Here is an 18,779-nt window from a genome sequence, read left to right on the forward strand (position 1 = left end):
ACAGCTGCAGTGTTTCCACTAACTTGATGACTAACTTGAGAGAGGTTGGTGAGTATTTTTAAATGGCTTTTTATGTCTGTGGTCATAGTATGTAGCTTTGTTTTTACAGATTTGATTGAATTACGAGTAATGCTGGAAGATGCTGAGGATAGGAAATACCCAGAGAATGATCTCTTCAGAAAACTCAGAGATGCTGTGAAGGAAGCTGAGACTTGCGCTTCTGTGGCTCAGCTGCTTCTGAGCAAAAAGCAGAAGCATAGGTAAGACTAAGAAGAGTTCTCCAGTGGTTTCCTGTGCATTTTTTTGTTTTGCTTGTTTGCTTTTCTTTTAGAGTAAAAGCCAGAAGTGTAACTGGCCCCTCCCTGTATATCTTTGACCTCTTGTTGTGGTCATTTCTCTCCCTCCAATTATGTCCCGATTTTCTCTCCTACTGCTCTCCCTTTTTTCTTGTTCCACTCTGAGTCCTCTTCCCCTTTGAGCTTTTTAACACCAGGCATGCTTCTGCTTAGCGCCTTCGCACTTCTTTGCTCTTCGAGCCCTCTTCCATCATGTCCAAGTGGCTTGTTCCCTCGCCTCTTTCAGGTCTTTTTCAGATAGTTGACACATTCTTCTTGAAGAGGCCTTCTCTGACAACGCTTTATAAAACTGCAGCCTTCTTATTCTTTTCCTGCTCTTTTCTCTTAGCCCTGTCACGTCCCGATATACTGGTTTATTTATTATCTCCTCCTTTCTTTCCCAGTCCCACTAGACACCTTCTAGACTAGAATGTTGCAGACTTTTTTATCCTTTTTCATTGCTCTGTTTCTTGTGCTTAGAATAGTGTCCTGCAAATACTGGATGTGCAATAAATATTTGTAAATAAATAAATGATACTACATGCTGAAGGCAGGTGGCAGCAAAGACTAACCTTGATGGATGCTGGAGAGGCTGTATTAATTAAGAAGTGTAGAAGTATGCACCCTTGATTTAATGGAATTCACATGTGCTAAATTTTCTGTGGTACTGTTTTGTATCCATGCCAACACTTTCCTGAAGGGCTTTTGCTATGGCCCTTCATGTTGGGTTCTAAATTACTTTGTACATTTTTTATTTACCATTTGATTAGAGAACTTTTCTTTGAAGCATTGATCAGGGAATTTTCACCTGTCATTGGGTCACTAACCCCCTTGGGGAATCTGGCTAAAGCATAGGGACCCTCTTCTTAGAAAAATGTATATATACATACCATTCCGAATCCGTTTCAGAGGGGTTTATCGTCCCCTAGCCAAGTTAAAGGCCCTTGTTCCACATTTTAAGCTTTTTGAGGTAGAAGATTTAGTTTTATTAATAATAAACATAGTATTTTACTCTGAGGAATTTATTGATTGTTTAAAGTGCTCAATACTTGGAAGATTGGAGGAACTGTAACTTGGAGAGTTAAATCTTTGAGTCATTAACTAATGAGGTAAAAACCTAATTTGGAAGTGATCGCCATTACAGTAGAACCTCTCAAACATTCGTATTCTGGGATTGCTTGGGTGAGAATTCTAGAGAGACTAGAAGCTCCTTTGCTATCAGGTGACTATGGATTTTTCTTACTTATGTCTCAATATTATTTCATATCAGGCAGAGCCCAGATAGTGGGAGAACTCGGACCAAACTGACAGTGGAAGAATTGAAGGCCTTTGTCCAACAACTTTTTAGTCTTCCATGTGTCATCAGCCAAGCTCGACAAGTAAAGGTGGAGTATTACATTCTTTTCTTGGGTAATATCCTTTGTAGTATGGGTTTCTGTTTTGGGTAAACAAAATAGTATGTCTAGACTAGCTTTTTGTTCCGTTTATCACATAAATGCTGCTGTTCGAAGGTTTTCAGTAGGCAGTAAGAACCCCTGGTTTTGCTCTTAGCCTTTTATTCTCCTATTCAAGTTCTGGAACCAAGGTAGTTAGTTTAGAATTTTTTCCTACATTGATTTTAGATCGGAATCCTCATTTAGCACAGATGTAATTGAGATGCAAGAAAATAGTTAAAAGAACCTGAATGTATCAGTAAGTTACTAGTTCATGAGCTTTTAAAAATGTGAGCTCTGAAATTACTAGGGCCCTGATGGCTTCTTGAATATGTAGTCTTAAAAAGTATATATCAAATATATTAATCAGCATAGTTAGTAATCCTCTGGTAGTTTGTGGTGGTTTGTGATTTGGCCATGGACAGGGTATCTAAAATGGTTTTTATCAAGGTTATCAGCTTAGGGGCACCTAGGTGGCTCAGTTGGTTAAGCATCTGCCTTGGGCAGAGGTCCTGATCCTAGGGTCCTGGAATCGAGCCCCGCATTAGGCTCCCTGCTCAGCAGGAAGCCTGCTTCTGAGCTTCTCACTTTTCCTCTGCCTGCTACTCCCCCTGCTTGTGTGCACTCTCTCTCTGTCAAATAAATAAAATCTTAAAAAAAAAGGGGGGGGGGTTATCCGCGTGCAAATTCCAGTATCAGTTATGTTTCTGATGTTATTCTATGTCGTGGGAGCATTTAGTAGTTTGACCACTCTTTCCTTCCTGAGAGAACTTTCTTCTCTAAACATCTGTGACATCATCACACGTTCTCTTTTTCTTCGTTCATTCACAGTTCCTTCTTTTTGGTGTTCTTTGTCATTTGTTTTCTCCTTGGCTTGACTTCTAAGTGTTGGAGTATATTAGGAGTCTCAGCTCTTTTTTTAGATCCTGACATCTTACTTGTTCAGTGACATTAATATCACCTGTATCTTATTGATCCCCAGATCACCAGCTCTCAATGCTTTTGTTCTCTCCTACTGGTTTGTACATCCAGTTGTGTACTCTGCTTATCCAGTTGTATCACTCTGCCTATGACTAAAAGGCATCTTAAAAGCCTTTTAGTAAATCAAATCCTTGATTCCTTTATTTCCCTTATAGCCCACATCCAGTCTCTAAACAAGTGTGAATATTCAGAATGTTTCCCGAAGTGAACCATTTGCCATCATCTCCATTGCTTAAACTGTGCTCTGAACTGCTAGATTCTGTCCCTTGGATTACTGTAATAGCCTCTTAACTCCTCTCCCTTTTTCTTCTCTTGTCCCTGACAGTTTTTCATTTGGTAGCCAGTGTGATCATGTAAAATGTAAATCAAATCATATCACTTCTCTGTGGTTAAAATTCTCCAGTGCTTCCCCAAAACCATTGGAATGAAATCTAAACTCCTAATCTATATGGCATTATGTAATCTGAACTCTGCTTATTTTTAAACTGCATTTCTCCCCTTTGCTTCCCATCATCCACTTTAGAGCAAGACATTTCTCTGTGAAAGGTTGTGCAGTTATTATCCGCCCGGCCTGAACTGCTCTTCCTCCTAAGGTCTTCATATGGGTCTCACCTCTAGCTCCTCATTTTAGTGTCAGTTCATCTGTTTCCTGTGACCACCGTTGCAAAGTAATATGCCCGCCTCTCTGGTCATTCTCTATTGTGTTGCCCTGTTTTATTGTCACAGCACTTAAAATTAACTGAAACATTTTATATGCAGTGTCTGACTGTGTATATGTTCCTTGAAGACAAGGACTTCGTTTGTTTCAGTGCTGTGTGCTTAGAACAGTGGCTGCATCGTAGTCTGCAGTCATTAAATATTGTTTGAATGAATTAATCATATTTTAAAAGTAAGTGTGTAAGTAATTACAGAGAAGCATAATTATGTTCTTAACTAGTATATCTGGTGCTATTGGATTATTGGATTAGAATTATTAGTCTAGAATTTGATAGTTTGCCTGAGTTTATATCTATTCCATACTCATTTTGTATCTTTTAAATTTGTTATTTTTATTTTTTTTACTTTTTCAGAATCTCCTGGATGATGTGGAAGAGTTTCATGAACGTGCTCAAGAGGCCATGATGGATGAAACCCCGGATTCTTCCAAACTTCAGATGTTGATAGACATGGGCTCTAGTCTCTATGTGGAGCTACCTGAATTAGCCCGACTAAAGCAAGAACTACAGCAGGCTCGATGGTTGGATGAAGTAAGACTGACCCTGTCAGATCCACAACAGGTCACTTTGGATGTCATGAAGAAACTGATAGACTCTGGGGTGGGGTTGGCCCCCCACCATGCCGTGGAGAAGGCAATGGCTGAACTACAGGAGCTCCTTACAGTCTCTGAGCGATGGGAAGAAAAGGCTAAGGTCTGCCTACAGGCAAGGTGAACACATATATTGGTGACTGTTGCCACTTTAATAACTAAGGTAGAACTGAAGGAGGAACATAAGTATCTGTTTCATTAAATATTTAGTTAGATGTTTTATGCCTTTGCTGACCAGTCACTAAATTATCAAATAAGTCTGCATATAAACAGTTTCAAATATTGTGTGCATGTTTGTGCAGAGTACTTTGCTAAGTAGTTTAAGTGAAACAAAGTAGTATTTTTAGAACCTTCCCATTACCTATACTATAGTTCAGAGCTAAGAAATGTAATGCTCACTGCAATATGTTATTGTTAACTGAAAGGTACAGAAAAATGCTATAGGAATTCAGAGGAGGAGAGGTCATTTTTAGCTTTGGTGGTCAGGAGAGAAGCTTGAGAGAAAATAAAGAACTTAGGTAAAGCTTTGAAGCGTGAGTGGGGTTGAGTGGAAGGGGAGTAAGAAAGATCAAGCTAATAAGTTTAAAGAATATATAGGGTGTGTTAGGCAACAAAGTTAAATGGGCTTTATTTGAGTAAGGATTTATGTAGGAAAGTAGTGGGAAAGGGGAAGCAAGAAAGACAGGAGACCATTACACAGTTGCATTAGCATTGGTACCCTCATTGGATTTGCAAGATTTCAGTAAAGCATTCACCGTACTTGATTGTTTATCAACTAATTAGACTGTAATGTTCTTTATGAAAGTATTTCTTCAGCTAAAATTAAGATCTATAATTTCTCTTGTGAGGATGAGGAACCTGGCATACTTAAAACCCATAGTTAGTAACTATATAACACAGCTTTTCCTGTCAACTGCAACAAAAATAAGTGGCTGGCAAAGTACTTAAGTACCCAAAGACTTCGGAATGAAGTGGGAAAGGCTTTAAATTTGAGCTGTGTTGGGACACCTGGGTAGCTCAGTCAGTAAACCATCTGCCTTTGGCTCAGGTTGTGATCCCAGGGTCCTCGATGGAGTTCCACATTGGGCTCCCTGCTCAGCGGGAAGTCTCCTTCTCCCTTTGCCTGCTGCCCCCTGCTCGAGCTTGCTCTCTCTCTCTCTCTCGTTCTCTCTGGCAAATAAAATCTTAAAAAAAAAAAAAAAGTCCGTTGTAAGACCTCCAGAGAGATGATAAATAAATAAAGAGATTTGAGCTGTGTTACATAACGAATACAGTTCTGTTTAACCGAGAAAAGGCTGGATATATTTTTGCTGGATATTTTGCTGTCTAGTTGTCATGGGGAATACATACTAAAATGTATCCATAGCTTTTCCTGTTTGAAACCTTCAAATTATTCATGGCAGTTCCAGGAGTGTAGTAAATGGGAAAAGCTAAATAACTGGAATGCAAAACCTGATTTGATACACCTGATGCAGCTTAGTGTAGTCTGCAGAATGAGATTGTGTTGGTAGTAGTATTTGAATACTTTTTTCCTCTCATTTTCCACATTTACCAGTCACTAAGTTTTAAGGAGCTCACCTGTAAAATGTCTCTCGTATCTGTCTTCAACTCCATTGTCACTGACCTAGGTATGGTGTTCTTGTATTTTCCCTTAATCTTTGCAATTCAGTGTTTATGGAGTACCTACTACATGCCAAGTACTATTTCTAAGTGCAATAGAGATAGTAGGGGTAAAGACCCACAAAGTCCCTGCTGTACAATAGAGCCAACATTCTAGTGGGGAGAGACAGGTGAATAAGTGAGTGAATGAATGTTTGAATGAACTTCAGATAATTAGTGTCATGAAGAAAATAAAATTAGTAAGAAAATAGAGGGAGAGGGCTTGGTGGGGAGAGTGGAAAGTGGAATCTTTTTTGTTTTCTAACTTCTGTCAAAGTTAGATTTCTGAAACACATCTACAGTGTTCTTGGCCTTTTGGATTGGTTAATTCCTGACCACTGTTTTCTCAATATCCTCCTCCTCTGCTTTTGGCCCTCTCTGCCTGCCTCTTGAATAATGTCTTTCCTCAAGATTCTGGCCTAGACCACTTCTTTTTTCACTCTGTACATCTCCCTGGAAATTTCTTCTTATTTTCTGGCTCCATTTGCCATCAGTATGCTGATTAACTCCAAATTCTTATCTATAACATTGATATTTTTCGTAGATACTGTCTGCCTATTTGGTAATTCCATTGGATGTCTTGTTGGTACCTCAGATTCCCCATATCCAAAATTGGGTTCATTAACTCTTTCCCATCATCTCGTCCTTTGCTCCTTTTTCCTTTGAATTAAACCATTGTTTTTCTCCTTTAAACAAGCTTTGGAAATTACCTTTGACCTTTCCTTTCCATTTCCATATCTTCAACCTTAGTTAACTACCAAGTCACGTTGATTATATTTCCTTGATGTTTTTCACTTTCATTCTTCTTTGGGGTACTGTCATAGTTGGCCTAAATCATAGCCACAGGCTCTGGGACCTCACCCTGCTCTCACCCATTCTCTACACTGCAACTAGTATTTTCTTAAAATACAGGTGTAGTTTTTTTTCACTCCCTTGCTTAGAGCCCTTCACTGTTTCCCATTCCCCTGGGGATGACATTTAGAGTCCTTCATCTAATTCATAAGGCTATCTTGTAATCTAGCCCTTTGCTTAAGGATCTAGCCTCATCCCTTGCTATTCTTCCTTTGCATTCTGTGTTTCAAGTGTAGTGATCACCCTGCTTTCCTCAGACATGCCATGTTCTTTCTTGTCTCTGGGCCTTTGCGTGTGTTCATTTTCTCCTCTGGAACACTCTTCCCTTCTCCCCATCCCCTGTGGTATACTCCTACCCAGCTTCTGGTCCCAGCTTTCCTGACTCACTCCTATTCAGAAAGGCTAAGAAAGCTTAGACGTCACTTCTGGGAATCCTTCCATCACCTGCCAAGTCAGTTTAGGTCCCCCTGCTATTATATTTTGATAGCATCTTAACAGTACTATGAATAATCCCCCTCTAACACCACAAGATTAAAATGTTTAATGAGGCAAGGGCTCTGACACTCTGTCACTCTGTCACTCCTGTGTATTAATACTCTCCAGAACCTAGCACCGTGCCTAGCACATGGTAGGATTCATGGATAATGAAACTGTGCCCACCCTCAGTAGCTTCCTATTGCTTCCATGGCGAAATTCATGGCTCTCAAAATCTCTTATATCTGTTTGCATCTTTCTTTCCTGTCAAAATTCCCCTACTTCTTGCTCTTACTCCTGCTCCTACCTCACTCCCATCCTCACACTGGACTACTTTTTTTTTTTTTTTTTTTTAAGATTTTAGTTTTTAAATTAAAAAATAGATATAATCTCTACCCCTCCCACCAAGTGGTACTTGAACTCATGACCCTGAGATCAGGAGCTACATGCTGTACCCACTAAGCCAGCCAGGCGCTCCTGGACCTTTAACTTATTTTAAAACATTTCTTCATGTCTTTGTTCATTATATTCCTGGGTTGTTTTTTTTTTTTTTCCTTTAACCTTTCACTTGAGAAAATCACACTTCTTTTTTAAGCTTCGGCTCAAAGCCTGTCTCAGCTCCTTTAAGCAGAATTAATCACAACTTCCCATAGTAGTAAACCTAAAATGATTTGCTCTTTGTCCCCAGTACAAGTTTAATTCTTATCTTGTATTCTGATTCATTGAGGATAAGGTCTATTTTATTCATCTTTTAACTAGGTGGTATTGAATATGGTTGAATTAATTCCTGGACTTAGAGACTATTCCTGGACTCCTAGACTGTTGCTTTCCACACTGCTGTCTGACACGCATCTCTGACAATTTCAGATATTGTGGAGAACTAACATAGATGCAATTATTTTTTTTATTTTTTTAAAGATTTTATTTATTTATTTGAGAGAGAGAGAGACAGAGAGAGCATGAGTGAGGAGAAGGGCAGAGAGAGAAGCGGACTCCCTGTGGAGCTGGGAGCCCAATGCGGGACTCGATCCCGGGACTCCGGGATCATGACCTGGGCCGAAGGCAGTTGTCCAACCAACTGAGCCACCCAGGCGTCCCACATAGAGCAATTTAGTGTAGCGGAAAGAGTAAGGTGTCTGAGACTAATTCTGAATCAGTGTTTGAGCTGTGCCATTCACTGTATTAAATGATTTGGGGGAAAAAAATTGATTTTTGAGTTAAGGTTTTCTTATTTGTAAATTAAATACATTAAAATAAATGTATTTATTTTATAATATATATAAATATATATATAAATATATATATAAATAAAATATATAATATATATTTATATTTATGTATTTATAAAAATACATAAAATAAATTAAAGTAATAGCTGCTTTGCCTCCCTTACAGGATTGTGATAAGAACTAAATGAAATCATATATATGAAATTTCTCTGCATGTTCTAAAATGTTATTTAAATGTTAGTAGCATTTTGACTTTTCCTTATGCATCTGCCCTGTCTTTGTGGTTTTTTTAAGACCAAGGCACAGTGTGGCAAGTTTAGAAAGCATAGTTAATGAAGCCAAAAACATTCCAGCCTTTCTACCCAATGTATTGTCCCTGAAAGAAGCATTACAAAAAGCTCGAGAATGGACAGCTAAAGTGGAAGCTATTCAGGTAAGGAGTCTCTTGAATTATCCTACGATTTGGGTAATGGCTATCTCACAGATGAATCCTTTAAGCCTTTAATTCTTTAAAATAGAATAACCATAATAATGGTACTTAAAATTCAGTTGTTCTTCCATCTGATTCTGTCATTCAAAATAAATATTACCTATTTAAATGTTACTTGTTTCTCTTGACTCCCTGCTATGAAAGATGACGGAATTAGTTATTTATTTAATTCTTAGCAATAGGGAGTTTATTCCCTGCTGTATTCTTTGAATCTTTGCCATGTGTGCAAATAAATTTTAAAATAGGCAGAAAAAAGAAAATGAAATTAATATTTACTGAACACCATAACACTTATAATAGATATTATTCTAGGTGTTTGGGAGTAGAAATGTGAGGGGAGGGTGTAAAGATAGTACCCTGGCACTCAGAAAGACATGTATTATATATTTTAATTTAAAACAGTATATAACATACCTTCTGAATTATAAAAACCTTGCAGCATTTCAGTATTGAGTATGTATATACTCTTTTTTTTTTTTTTTTTTTTTTTGTATGAACTCTTTATTGTAGAACTATATCCAAAGAAAAGGAAACCAACTCTCTGCTGTCCCAAGAAAGAACATACTCTAGGTGTCAAGTTCTAATGACTTCTGTTTTAGTTTATTTTCAGTTAACTCTTTCTGGGAGCTTCTTAGTTCTGCTCTTTGTATACTATTGTTAAAATTATCTGTATTTTCCAAACTAAGGATTGCTGGAGGGGAGATAGGTGGATAGGTGGATAGGCTAAATGGATGATGGACATTAAGGAGGGCATGGGTTGTGGTGAGCGCTGGGTGTTCTCTGTAAGTGATGAATCACTAAATTCTACTCCTGAAACCAGTACTATATTATATGTTAACTAACTTGAATTTAAGAAATATTGGAAGAAAAAAAATTATCTTTGTTTTCATCAGGACAGCTCCTCTGTTTCATCTTTTTTTTTTTTTTTTTAAGATTTTTTTCATTTATTTGACAGAGATCACAAGTAGGCAGAGAGGCAGGCGGGGGGAAGCAGGCTCCCTGCTTAGCAGAGAGCCCGATGCAGGTCTTGATCCCAGGACCCCAAGATATGACCTGAGCCTAAGGCAGAGGCTTAACCCACTGAGCCACTTAGGCACCCCATTCTCTGTTTCATCTTTAACCCATTTCAGGAGGTTGGTTGTCCTCAAATATTTGATAACCCTTAGTTGGCTGTTAATTTATGACTGTAGGACCAAGTCTACAAGATGGCTGTCTTGTGTTTCCTCTGTAATTTTGAAGGACTTGTCCTCCGCCAAGCCCTCCCTTCAGTGGGAAGACTTGACTCATAGGATCTAAGTAAGTGGACAACTTCTGTTGACAGGCATACTCTTTAAGATACAGAGCTTGGGAACAGGCTAAGTCAAGCCTTAGCCAGAAGGTCTTTCGTAGTCAAATAGCTATAGTTGGGTACAAGAAGGGATAGCAGTAAACATGGTATTTCTCAGCTGTATCTATTTGAGCTTTCTTTTACCTGTCTATTCTTTAATCCTAGTACCACAGTGATTTAATTATGCCATTGTAATATCACTTAGGGCTAGAACCTTCCCATTATCATTACTGAAGATTCACTTAAGTTGGGGTGCCTGGTTGGCTCAGTTGGTGGAGCATGTGGCTCTTGATCTCGGGATTGTGAGTTCAAGCCCCACACTGGGTGTGGAGCCTACTTAAGAAAAAAAAAATCACTTAAGTATTTTGCCTGTTTTTCCAAATGTTCCAGTATAACTTTCAAAATGAATTTATAGGCAAATGAGTCAGTTAACATAGGAAATAACCTTTTTTTGCACTATCTGTTTATAGCATGTAACTATGCCTTTCCCTCATTCAGGGCTTCTTAGTAACAATGAATGTTAAGGGCATGTATACAGTTTCTTAGGCTCTGCCTGGAGATTCATCCAGTCTGAGGTATTACTCTGAATTACTGCCTGTTGGCTGCCAACCCACTGCAGGTGTTCTTGCCACATCCTTGAAATGGATTACTTGTTAACCCTCTCACCTCTTTATAATGATTTCTTTAGTAAACTTAAAGCAGTAATAGTTCTAAAAACAGTAATTTCATTATATGGAAATATTAAACCATTGTGACTTAGGCAAATATCTGTTCTCATCTGTATTTATATAACATAAAATGGAGGTGGTTATCAGCACCAAAATACTGCTCTGTAATCATTGGAAAAGTTTGAAAGCCTTTGAAATAGGCAAAAGAAATTATGGGTGTCCTCTTAGTGGGGTACTGGAAGTTTTCTGGAGAACTCTCCAGGATCATCTTATTCTATGAGTGCATGCTGTGGATTTTTTTTGACCAGGCTATTTTACAACTTTGTCAGTTATTTAAAAATTATAGTAATACAAATGAATTGTGTCCGTAGAAAGACATTTATAATGAAACAATTGATTTCTTCATGGTAGAGAAGATGAATTGTCCTATATGATATTAAATATGTTTCCATCTGTTAGCAAATTTCCTGATTGTATTTATAAATGTCTTTTTTTTTTTTTAAGATTTATTTATTTATTTTAGAGAGTGTGTGTGAATGGGGGAGGGTCACCGGAGGAGAGGGGAAGCAGACTTCCTGCCGAGCAGGGAGCTGGACGTGGAGCCTGATCTCCTAACCAGGAGGTCATGACCTGAGCTGAAACTAAGTGTCAGATGCTCAACCAATGGAGCCACCCAGATGCCCCTATGTGTCTTTTCTTTAGATTATCTTTTGAACTGATTTTTACATCTTGACTGGCTCCCTCGTTGATTAATAAAAATCTTTGACAGCATGAATTTTCAGACTTTTTAAAAAGGACATTGGAAGCTCTATTAGTTCAAGAGGTAGAACTAGGTTTAAAGAACAACATTTAATAAAAAAAACTCAACACTAAATTCTTTGTAAGATCTTCTGACCAATATCACTAGACCCCATAAGAAAGTGCAAGTCATGTGAGAATGCACTTTTGTGTTTCAGAGTGGCAGCAACTATGCTTACTTAGAGCAGCTGGAGAGCTTATCTGCTAAAGGGCGACCTATCCCTGTGCGTCTGGACGCGTTACCCCAGGTAGAATCACAAGTGGCAGCTGCTCGGGCATGGAGAGAACGGACTGGGAGGACCTTCCTTAAGAAGAATTCTAGCCATACCTTGTTGCAGGTAAAGAACAGTTAGTAATTTAGTACCCTTAGGTAGGAGTTTCATTTGTGAAGGTTGTTTTCAATTTATCTGGTCATGGTTTTATAAGTGATTCTTACTAAGTGATACCAAATGTTGACTGGAAATCTGTTGCCTTAGGCAGACTTATCTGCAGTTCATCTTGTACTGCATCCAGAAAAGAATCAGCCTGGATCTTATCTCTGTTACTAATGGATTCTGTCCTTGAAATATCTTATATGTGTTACCCTTTTCATCTTGAGCAGTCGGGACGCCCTAGTAGTTAAAGAGCATAGGCTTTGGAGTAAGGTACTTCATGTTGAGAACTGGCTCTCTAATTGCTAACCCTGTGTCCTTGGGCAAGTTGTTTCCTTTCCAAGCCTTCATTTCCCCAGTTTGTAAAATACAGGTGATACACCTACAAAAGAAGGTGGTTGTGAGGATTGCATTAGGTTTGTGTAGAAGGTACATAAGAAAGTGCCTAGGACAAGATGAGTGGTCAGTAAATGGTTCCTTTTTATTATTTTCAGTTTTAAGATTTTTTTAAAAGCCAGGACTCAGTGTTTGGTTTTATTTTTGTAGGTGCTGAGTCCCCGGACTGACATTGGTATATATGGGAGTGGTAAAAACAGGAGGAAAAAAGTAAAAGAACTAATAGAAAAAGAAAAAGAAAAGGATCTGGACCTTGAGCCTCTGAGTGATCTGGAGGAAGGATTGGAGGAAACCAGAGATACAGCTATGGTGGTAAGAAATTATGTCATGCATTCTGAGTCTGCATCGTGAATACAGAATTCTTTAAAGCTATTAGATTCGCTGGTTTTATGTTCTTAACTATTTTTACTTTTATCTTTGGCTTTATAGTAAAATATTTCATTTTTATATATTTATAATCCAAGTTTATTAGTGTGCTCATTCCCTGTGAAACTGTCTTTTCCATATCTCTGTTCTTGTTTATTGTTTTAATAGTTGTCTAATATTCCATCAGATTGTCCATAATTTATTGAACACTTTTCTGATACATCAAATACTTTATTACTGTTTGCTATTATGGATAATATAAAGTGAACTTCTTTATAAAGTCTTTTCCTTTTTTCAGATTATTTTCATATACTTGGCTCTTAGGAATGTGATTACCAGGTTAGAATTTAACAGCATTTTATGACATTTAATACTGTGCTTTTAAAAGGAATTATATCTATTTAATGATACCAGCTGCTATTTAAAATATCTCCCTTCTCTTAGTCTCATTCACAGTATAGTGAATGCTCAAGAAAATACTTGTAACTAATTAGAATGATGGGTGTTTTTGGAGAGGAGGAGGAATGTGTGAAGATGACTAGGAGCCCGAGGATATAAAGAGAAATAAAAAACGAGTTTGGGCCTGGGCCTATTTAACAGTAGGGAATTGCTGCATTAAGTTACTTGATATGATGTTTCTGCCTACATATGACCCTGGGTTTTTTGGGTTTTTTTTTTTAAGATGTATTTATTTGAGTGAGAGGGGGAGGGACAGAGGGAGAGAGTGCAGGGAAGCAGACTCTCCCTCATAGCAGGGAGCCTGATGTGGAGTTCGATCCCTGGACCCCAAGACCACAACCTGAGCTGAAACCAAGAGCTGGTTGCTAAACTGACTTAGCCACCCAGGCATCCTCAAATGATCCCATTTTGAGGCCAGTGGAAATGATTTATTAGGGAGCCTGCCTATCAAGTCAGTCCTGTCAGATGAATAGAACTGGAAATTATTTCAAAATTGTTTCAGTGCTATCAGTTTAAAAAAGAAAATGCATTGGCAGTGTTCATGATTATTAAATTTTGTTTACTTTCACTTATTTTTTTAAATGAATTACATAAAACCTTGTTCTATTTGGCCATCAGACTTTGTTAGTCTACTTCTGCGTGAATTGGAGAAGCTGTTGAGAAAGAAATAAAAATTGATTTGTGTAGAAGTTATCTCCAGGGAAGGAATTACAAGGGGATGAGAAGTAATATTTATTGGGTGTTAACCTTGTGCGAGGCACCAAGTTAGGCACTTTCATGTGTTACCTTATTTAATCCTCAAAACAACAAAATGGGGTTGGTTGGTATCCTCATGTTTCAGAAAACTGAAATTTGGGAAACTTGTGCCCCAGACCAACCATCTGTAAGTACAAGAGCCAGGCTTTGTGCTTAGGTTGCTTAATTCTAACGCAGATTATCTTTGTACTGTGCCCTACAGAAGAGTTCTCGGTACTCTGCGGATAGAAATTGCCAAATATGGCAGCACTTCGCCCATTTCACAGATGAGGAATGTTTGCACCCAAATTACAGGAAATGATTGATAAATGTTTGTTTGTTTGTTAACGACAGTGCTTGTCATAATGAGGGCAGAGTGTGGAGATGATCTCTCAGCAGATGATCTCTCAGAGGATTTGGCATTTTTGCACTATTTTTCAGTGACTCTTAAATGTTTGTTGTGTACAGGTGGCAGTTTTCAAAGAACGGGAACAAAAAGAGATTGAAGCTATGCATTCCCTCAGAGCAGCCAACCTAGCCAAGATGACAATGGTGGACCGTATAGAAGAAGTAAAATTTTGCATTTGCCGCAAGACAGCCAGTGGGTTTATGCTACAGTGTGAGCTCTGCAAAGACTGGTTCCATAACAGCTGTGTTCCCCTTCCTAAATCAGGTTCCCAGAAAAAAGGGTCTAGCTGGCAGGCTAAAGAAGTAAAATTCCTTTGCCCTCTTTGTATGCGGTCTCGAAGGCCGAGGTTAGAGACTATTCTTTCACTCCTGGTATCTCTTCAGAAGTTGCCTGTACGTTTGCCTGAAGGAGAGGCCCTGCAGTGTTTGACAGAACGAGCTATGAGTTGGCAAGATAGAGCACGGCAGGCCCTAGCCACAGATGAACTGTCCTCTGCCCTAGCCAAACTGTCTGTGTTGAGCCAGCGCATGGTGGAGCAGGCAGCTCGAGAAAAGACTGAAAAGATCATCAGTGCAGAACTCCAAAAAGCAGCTGCTAATCCAGACTTACAGGCAAGTTTAGGGTTTTCTTTCTTTTTTTTATTTCATGAGATTATGTGTATAAATTGTAAATCAAATATATTTTACCAGCTGACTAGGAAAACATAAATTGCCAGCAGCTATGTTATCCATAACATCTTTCTGTATACGCCTACAGAATTTTCTTCGGGTATATACCTAGGTCATTTTAGTGAATCATTAACCTGGAAATACCATTGAGACAGACCTTGGCATCATAACCAAATAATTGGATCTGTACTAACTCTTGAATTCTGTTGGTCACCTTGCAAGTTCATTACATTTAGGTGTTCTTAAGTGCACATTAATTACCCTTGTTTATTTAGCTTTTCCCTCTGTTCATGTTGGAATTGTTTGTTGTTTAGGGACACTTACCTAGTTTCCAGCAGTCTGCTTTTAACCGGGTGGTGAGCAGTGTATCTTCTTCCCCTCGACAAACAATGGACTATGATGATGAAGAAACGGATTCTGATGAAGATATCCGGGAGACATATGGCTATGACATGAAGGTAATTAATGGACAGGCATACCTGATCACCGGGCTTGTTAAAAGTACTGAACACTGATGTTTGAAGCCTGAAAGTAAAAGAGAAAGCTAGTCTATTTATCCTGTGTTTGTGGTGATGGCATTTTTTTCTAAGCCCTGCAGAATACAGACTGATAAAACAATTTTTTTAAAGGATGGAGTTTTTTAAAAAAAATCTGTGTTTATTTTCTTTACCTTGTAACTCCTTGTGGCCTAAAGGGACTAGAAAAATCATGCATTTAGATTACTGAAAGCTTTCACGGCTCATTTCAGTATTTTGTTTCCTTTGGGTTCTTAAAGTCTGTATAGTTATGTATTAAGAATCCCATTCTAGCTATGCTTTGAGTCTTGCTCTGATCTCTCATCTGGATGGTGCAAGATAGAATGTCTTATTTAGAGATGAGTTATACATGGGCCCATGGTTCAAATTTGCAGAGTTACAGCAGCAGCTAGAACTAATTATTTGCCCTCACTGTGATTCTTTTAATAATGACACTACACTGGTTTTGGCAAGTTTGTTTTGTGTTAGATCCTACTGGCCTTTTATTATTTTGTGTCAGGCCCAGGTGCTTTGTCTTCTACCTATAGTAATAACATCATTATCTAGGCAGAAATTCTGTCAGGTTACAGTTAATCCATTGATCTGTTTTATATTAGTCTTTGAACTGTTTAGAATTTGTGTCTCTAACCATTAATACCATCTGTCATAGATGCTTGTAAACTATCTGCTGTAAAATATTTTTCTCAAGATAAAAATGGATCTTGGGAATGTTTTAACGAAGGATTTTTAGTTTTATGAATTAAAGACTTGAGCAAAGTTAAAACTTGAATTATCCTGTTACGGTAAAGTTCTAAAGAAGCGGCTGGACAGGAATGCAGCCCATGCCACATGTAAGTTCGCTAATACTAGAATTGCCCATTTACTATGCTTAGAGGCCTTATCTGGGTGGTTCTCTTTCTAGCACATTAAGTATCAACCAGTACTCTAGAATTGCTAAATGGGATGGACTTTAGAAGCATTTTAGAAACCTATGAAAACAAAACATCACAAATATTACATGATTTTAGGGCTAGGGATCAAAACTATGGTTTGATATGGTTGTACAGAGTAATCTTTTTTTTAATGAAAATTATATAGTGGTGTTAGCTTATGAGCTCTCCTTTGGTAGGAGGGGACTTTATAATATGAATTAGGAATTTATAGTGTTAGCAATATATTTGACAGCTTAGAAAAATAGAAGAATGGTAGGTGCAAGACTTAGGGTAATTAATTCTTGACAAGTCAGGAAACAACAAATTTTGGTGAGGATGTGGAGAAAGGGGGACCTCTTCATACTGTTGGTGGGAATTCAAGCTGGTGCAGCCACTCTGGAAAACAGTTTGGACCTTCCTCAAGAAGTTAAAAATAGAGCTGCCCTGTGACCCAGCAATAGCAGTAATAGGTATTTACCCCAAAGGTACAAATGTAGTGACCCGAAGGGGCACCTGCACCCCAGCGTTGATAGCGGCAGTGTCCACGATAGCCAGACTGTGGAAAGAGCTGACATGTCCATTGACAGACGAGTGGGTAAAGAAGATGTGATATATATATGTATAAATGTATATGTATGTATGATATATATAATATATATAATATATGATATATAATAAATATATATAACATATCCATCAATAATATATATATCCATCAATAAATTATATATATATATATATATATCCCTCGAGATGTCCATTGACAGAAGAATGGATAAAGATGTGAGATATATATATATTATATATATGATATATATAATATCACATATCCTATATTATCATATATAATATAGGGTATGTAATAAAATATATATCATACACATCATTATATTTATATATAAATATATAAAATATATAAATATATAAAAATCTTATATATATAAAAATAATATATATTCCATATAATGGGATATAATGATATCTATGATATATAGAAAGAGTGAATACTTAGCATTTATATCTGTGTGGATGGACCCAGAGGGTATTAATGCTGAGCGAAATAAGTCAATCAGAGAAAGACAGTTATCATATAGTTTCACTCATATAAGTGGAATATAAGAAACAGCATAGAGGATCATAAGGGAAGGGAGGGAAAACTGAATGAGAAGTCATCAGAGAGGGAGAAAAACCATGAGAGACTCTTAACTATAGGAAACAAACTGAGGGTTGCTGGAGGGGTTAGGGTAATTGAGTGATGGGCATTAAGGAGGGCACGTGATATGATGAGCACTTGATGTTACAGGCAACTGATGAATTACTGAATTCTGCTTCTGAAACTGATGTACTGTATATTGGCTAACTGAATTTAAATTTTTTTTTTTAAAGATTTTATTTATTTATTTGACAGAGTGAGATCACAAGTAGGCAGAGAGGCAGACAGAGAGAGAGGGGGAAGCAGGCTCCCCACTGAGCAGAGAGCCCGATGCGGGGCTGGATCCCAGGACCCTGAGATCATGACCCGAGCCGAAGGCAGAGGCTTTAACCCACTGAGCCACCCAGGTGCCCCTGAATTTAAATTTTTTTTTAAAATTTTATTTATTTATTTATTTGACAGACAGAAATCACAAGTAGGCAGAGAGGCAGGCAGAGAGAGAGAGGAGGAAGCAGACTCCCCGCTGAGCAGAGAGCCCGATGTGGGGCTCGATCCCAGGACCCTGGGATCATGACCCGACCCGAAAGGCAGAGGCTTTAACCCACTGAGCCACCCAGGCGCCCCCTGAATTTAAATTTTTTAAAAAGGATAATTCAAGGTCACATTTACCTTGATGTAGGTTAAAGATATTTTTAAAAATTAATTAAAATGTTATTTGCTGGGGCGCCTGGGTGGCTCAGTGGGTTAAAGCCTCTGCCTTTGGCTCGGGTCATGATCCCAGGGTCCTGGGATCGAGCCCCGAATCAGGCTCTCTGCTCCGCGGGGAGCCTGCTTCCTCTCTCTCTCTCTGCCTCCTTGTGATCTCTGTCTGTCAAATAAATAAATAAATAAATAAATAAAAATGTTATTTGCTGATTTAGTTACAATTAATTTGGTGATTTTTTTTCCGTTTGTATGAAGTTCCCTGATTATAACCATGAATTCATCTTTTAAAATAGTTTGAATTTAGTATCTTGGCTTGAGAGAGAACCCTTAACGTTTAGGAAGAAGAGTAGGTAATTACATAGAAAAATAAAATCAGTCTTTTTTTTTTTAATTTTATTTTTTATAAACATATAATATATTTTCATCCCCAGGGGTACAGGTCTGTGAATTGCCAGGTTTACACACTTCACAGCACTCACCATAGCACATACCCTCCCCAATGTCCATAACCCCACCCC

The 18,779-nt window shown here is 38.1% G+C and overlaps 1 protein-coding gene across 1 annotated transcript in view; it reads left to right on the forward strand.

Moving 5' to 3' along the window:
• LOC111159667 (lysine demethylase 5A) overlaps window positions 1–18,779 on the forward strand; it is a 100,273-nt gene that overhangs the window by 60,774 nt on the left and 20,720 nt on the right. The window contains exons 17-24 of the mRNA XM_022522216.1: window positions 110–260; window positions 1,606–1,720; window positions 3,820–4,175; window positions 8,564–8,702; window positions 11,711–11,890; window positions 12,470–12,631; window positions 14,348–14,899; window positions 15,271–15,414. Of these exons, the coding sequence (XP_022377924.1) occupies window positions 110–260; window positions 1,606–1,720; window positions 3,820–4,175; window positions 8,564–8,702; window positions 11,711–11,890; window positions 12,470–12,631; window positions 14,348–14,899; window positions 15,271–15,414 (1,799 nt within the window). The remainder of the gene's footprint in view (window positions 1–109; window positions 261–1,605; window positions 1,721–3,819; window positions 4,176–8,563; window positions 8,703–11,710; window positions 11,891–12,469; window positions 12,632–14,347; window positions 14,900–15,270; window positions 15,415–18,779) is intronic.

Source organism: Enhydra lutris, unplaced genomic scaffold, assembly GCF_002288905.1.
Source record: "Enhydra lutris kenyoni isolate GAN:26980312 unplaced genomic scaffold, ASM228890v2 scaffoldscaffold69, whole genome shotgun sequence".
Taxonomy (NCBI): Eukaryota; Metazoa; Chordata; class Mammalia; order Carnivora; family Mustelidae; genus Enhydra; species Enhydra lutris.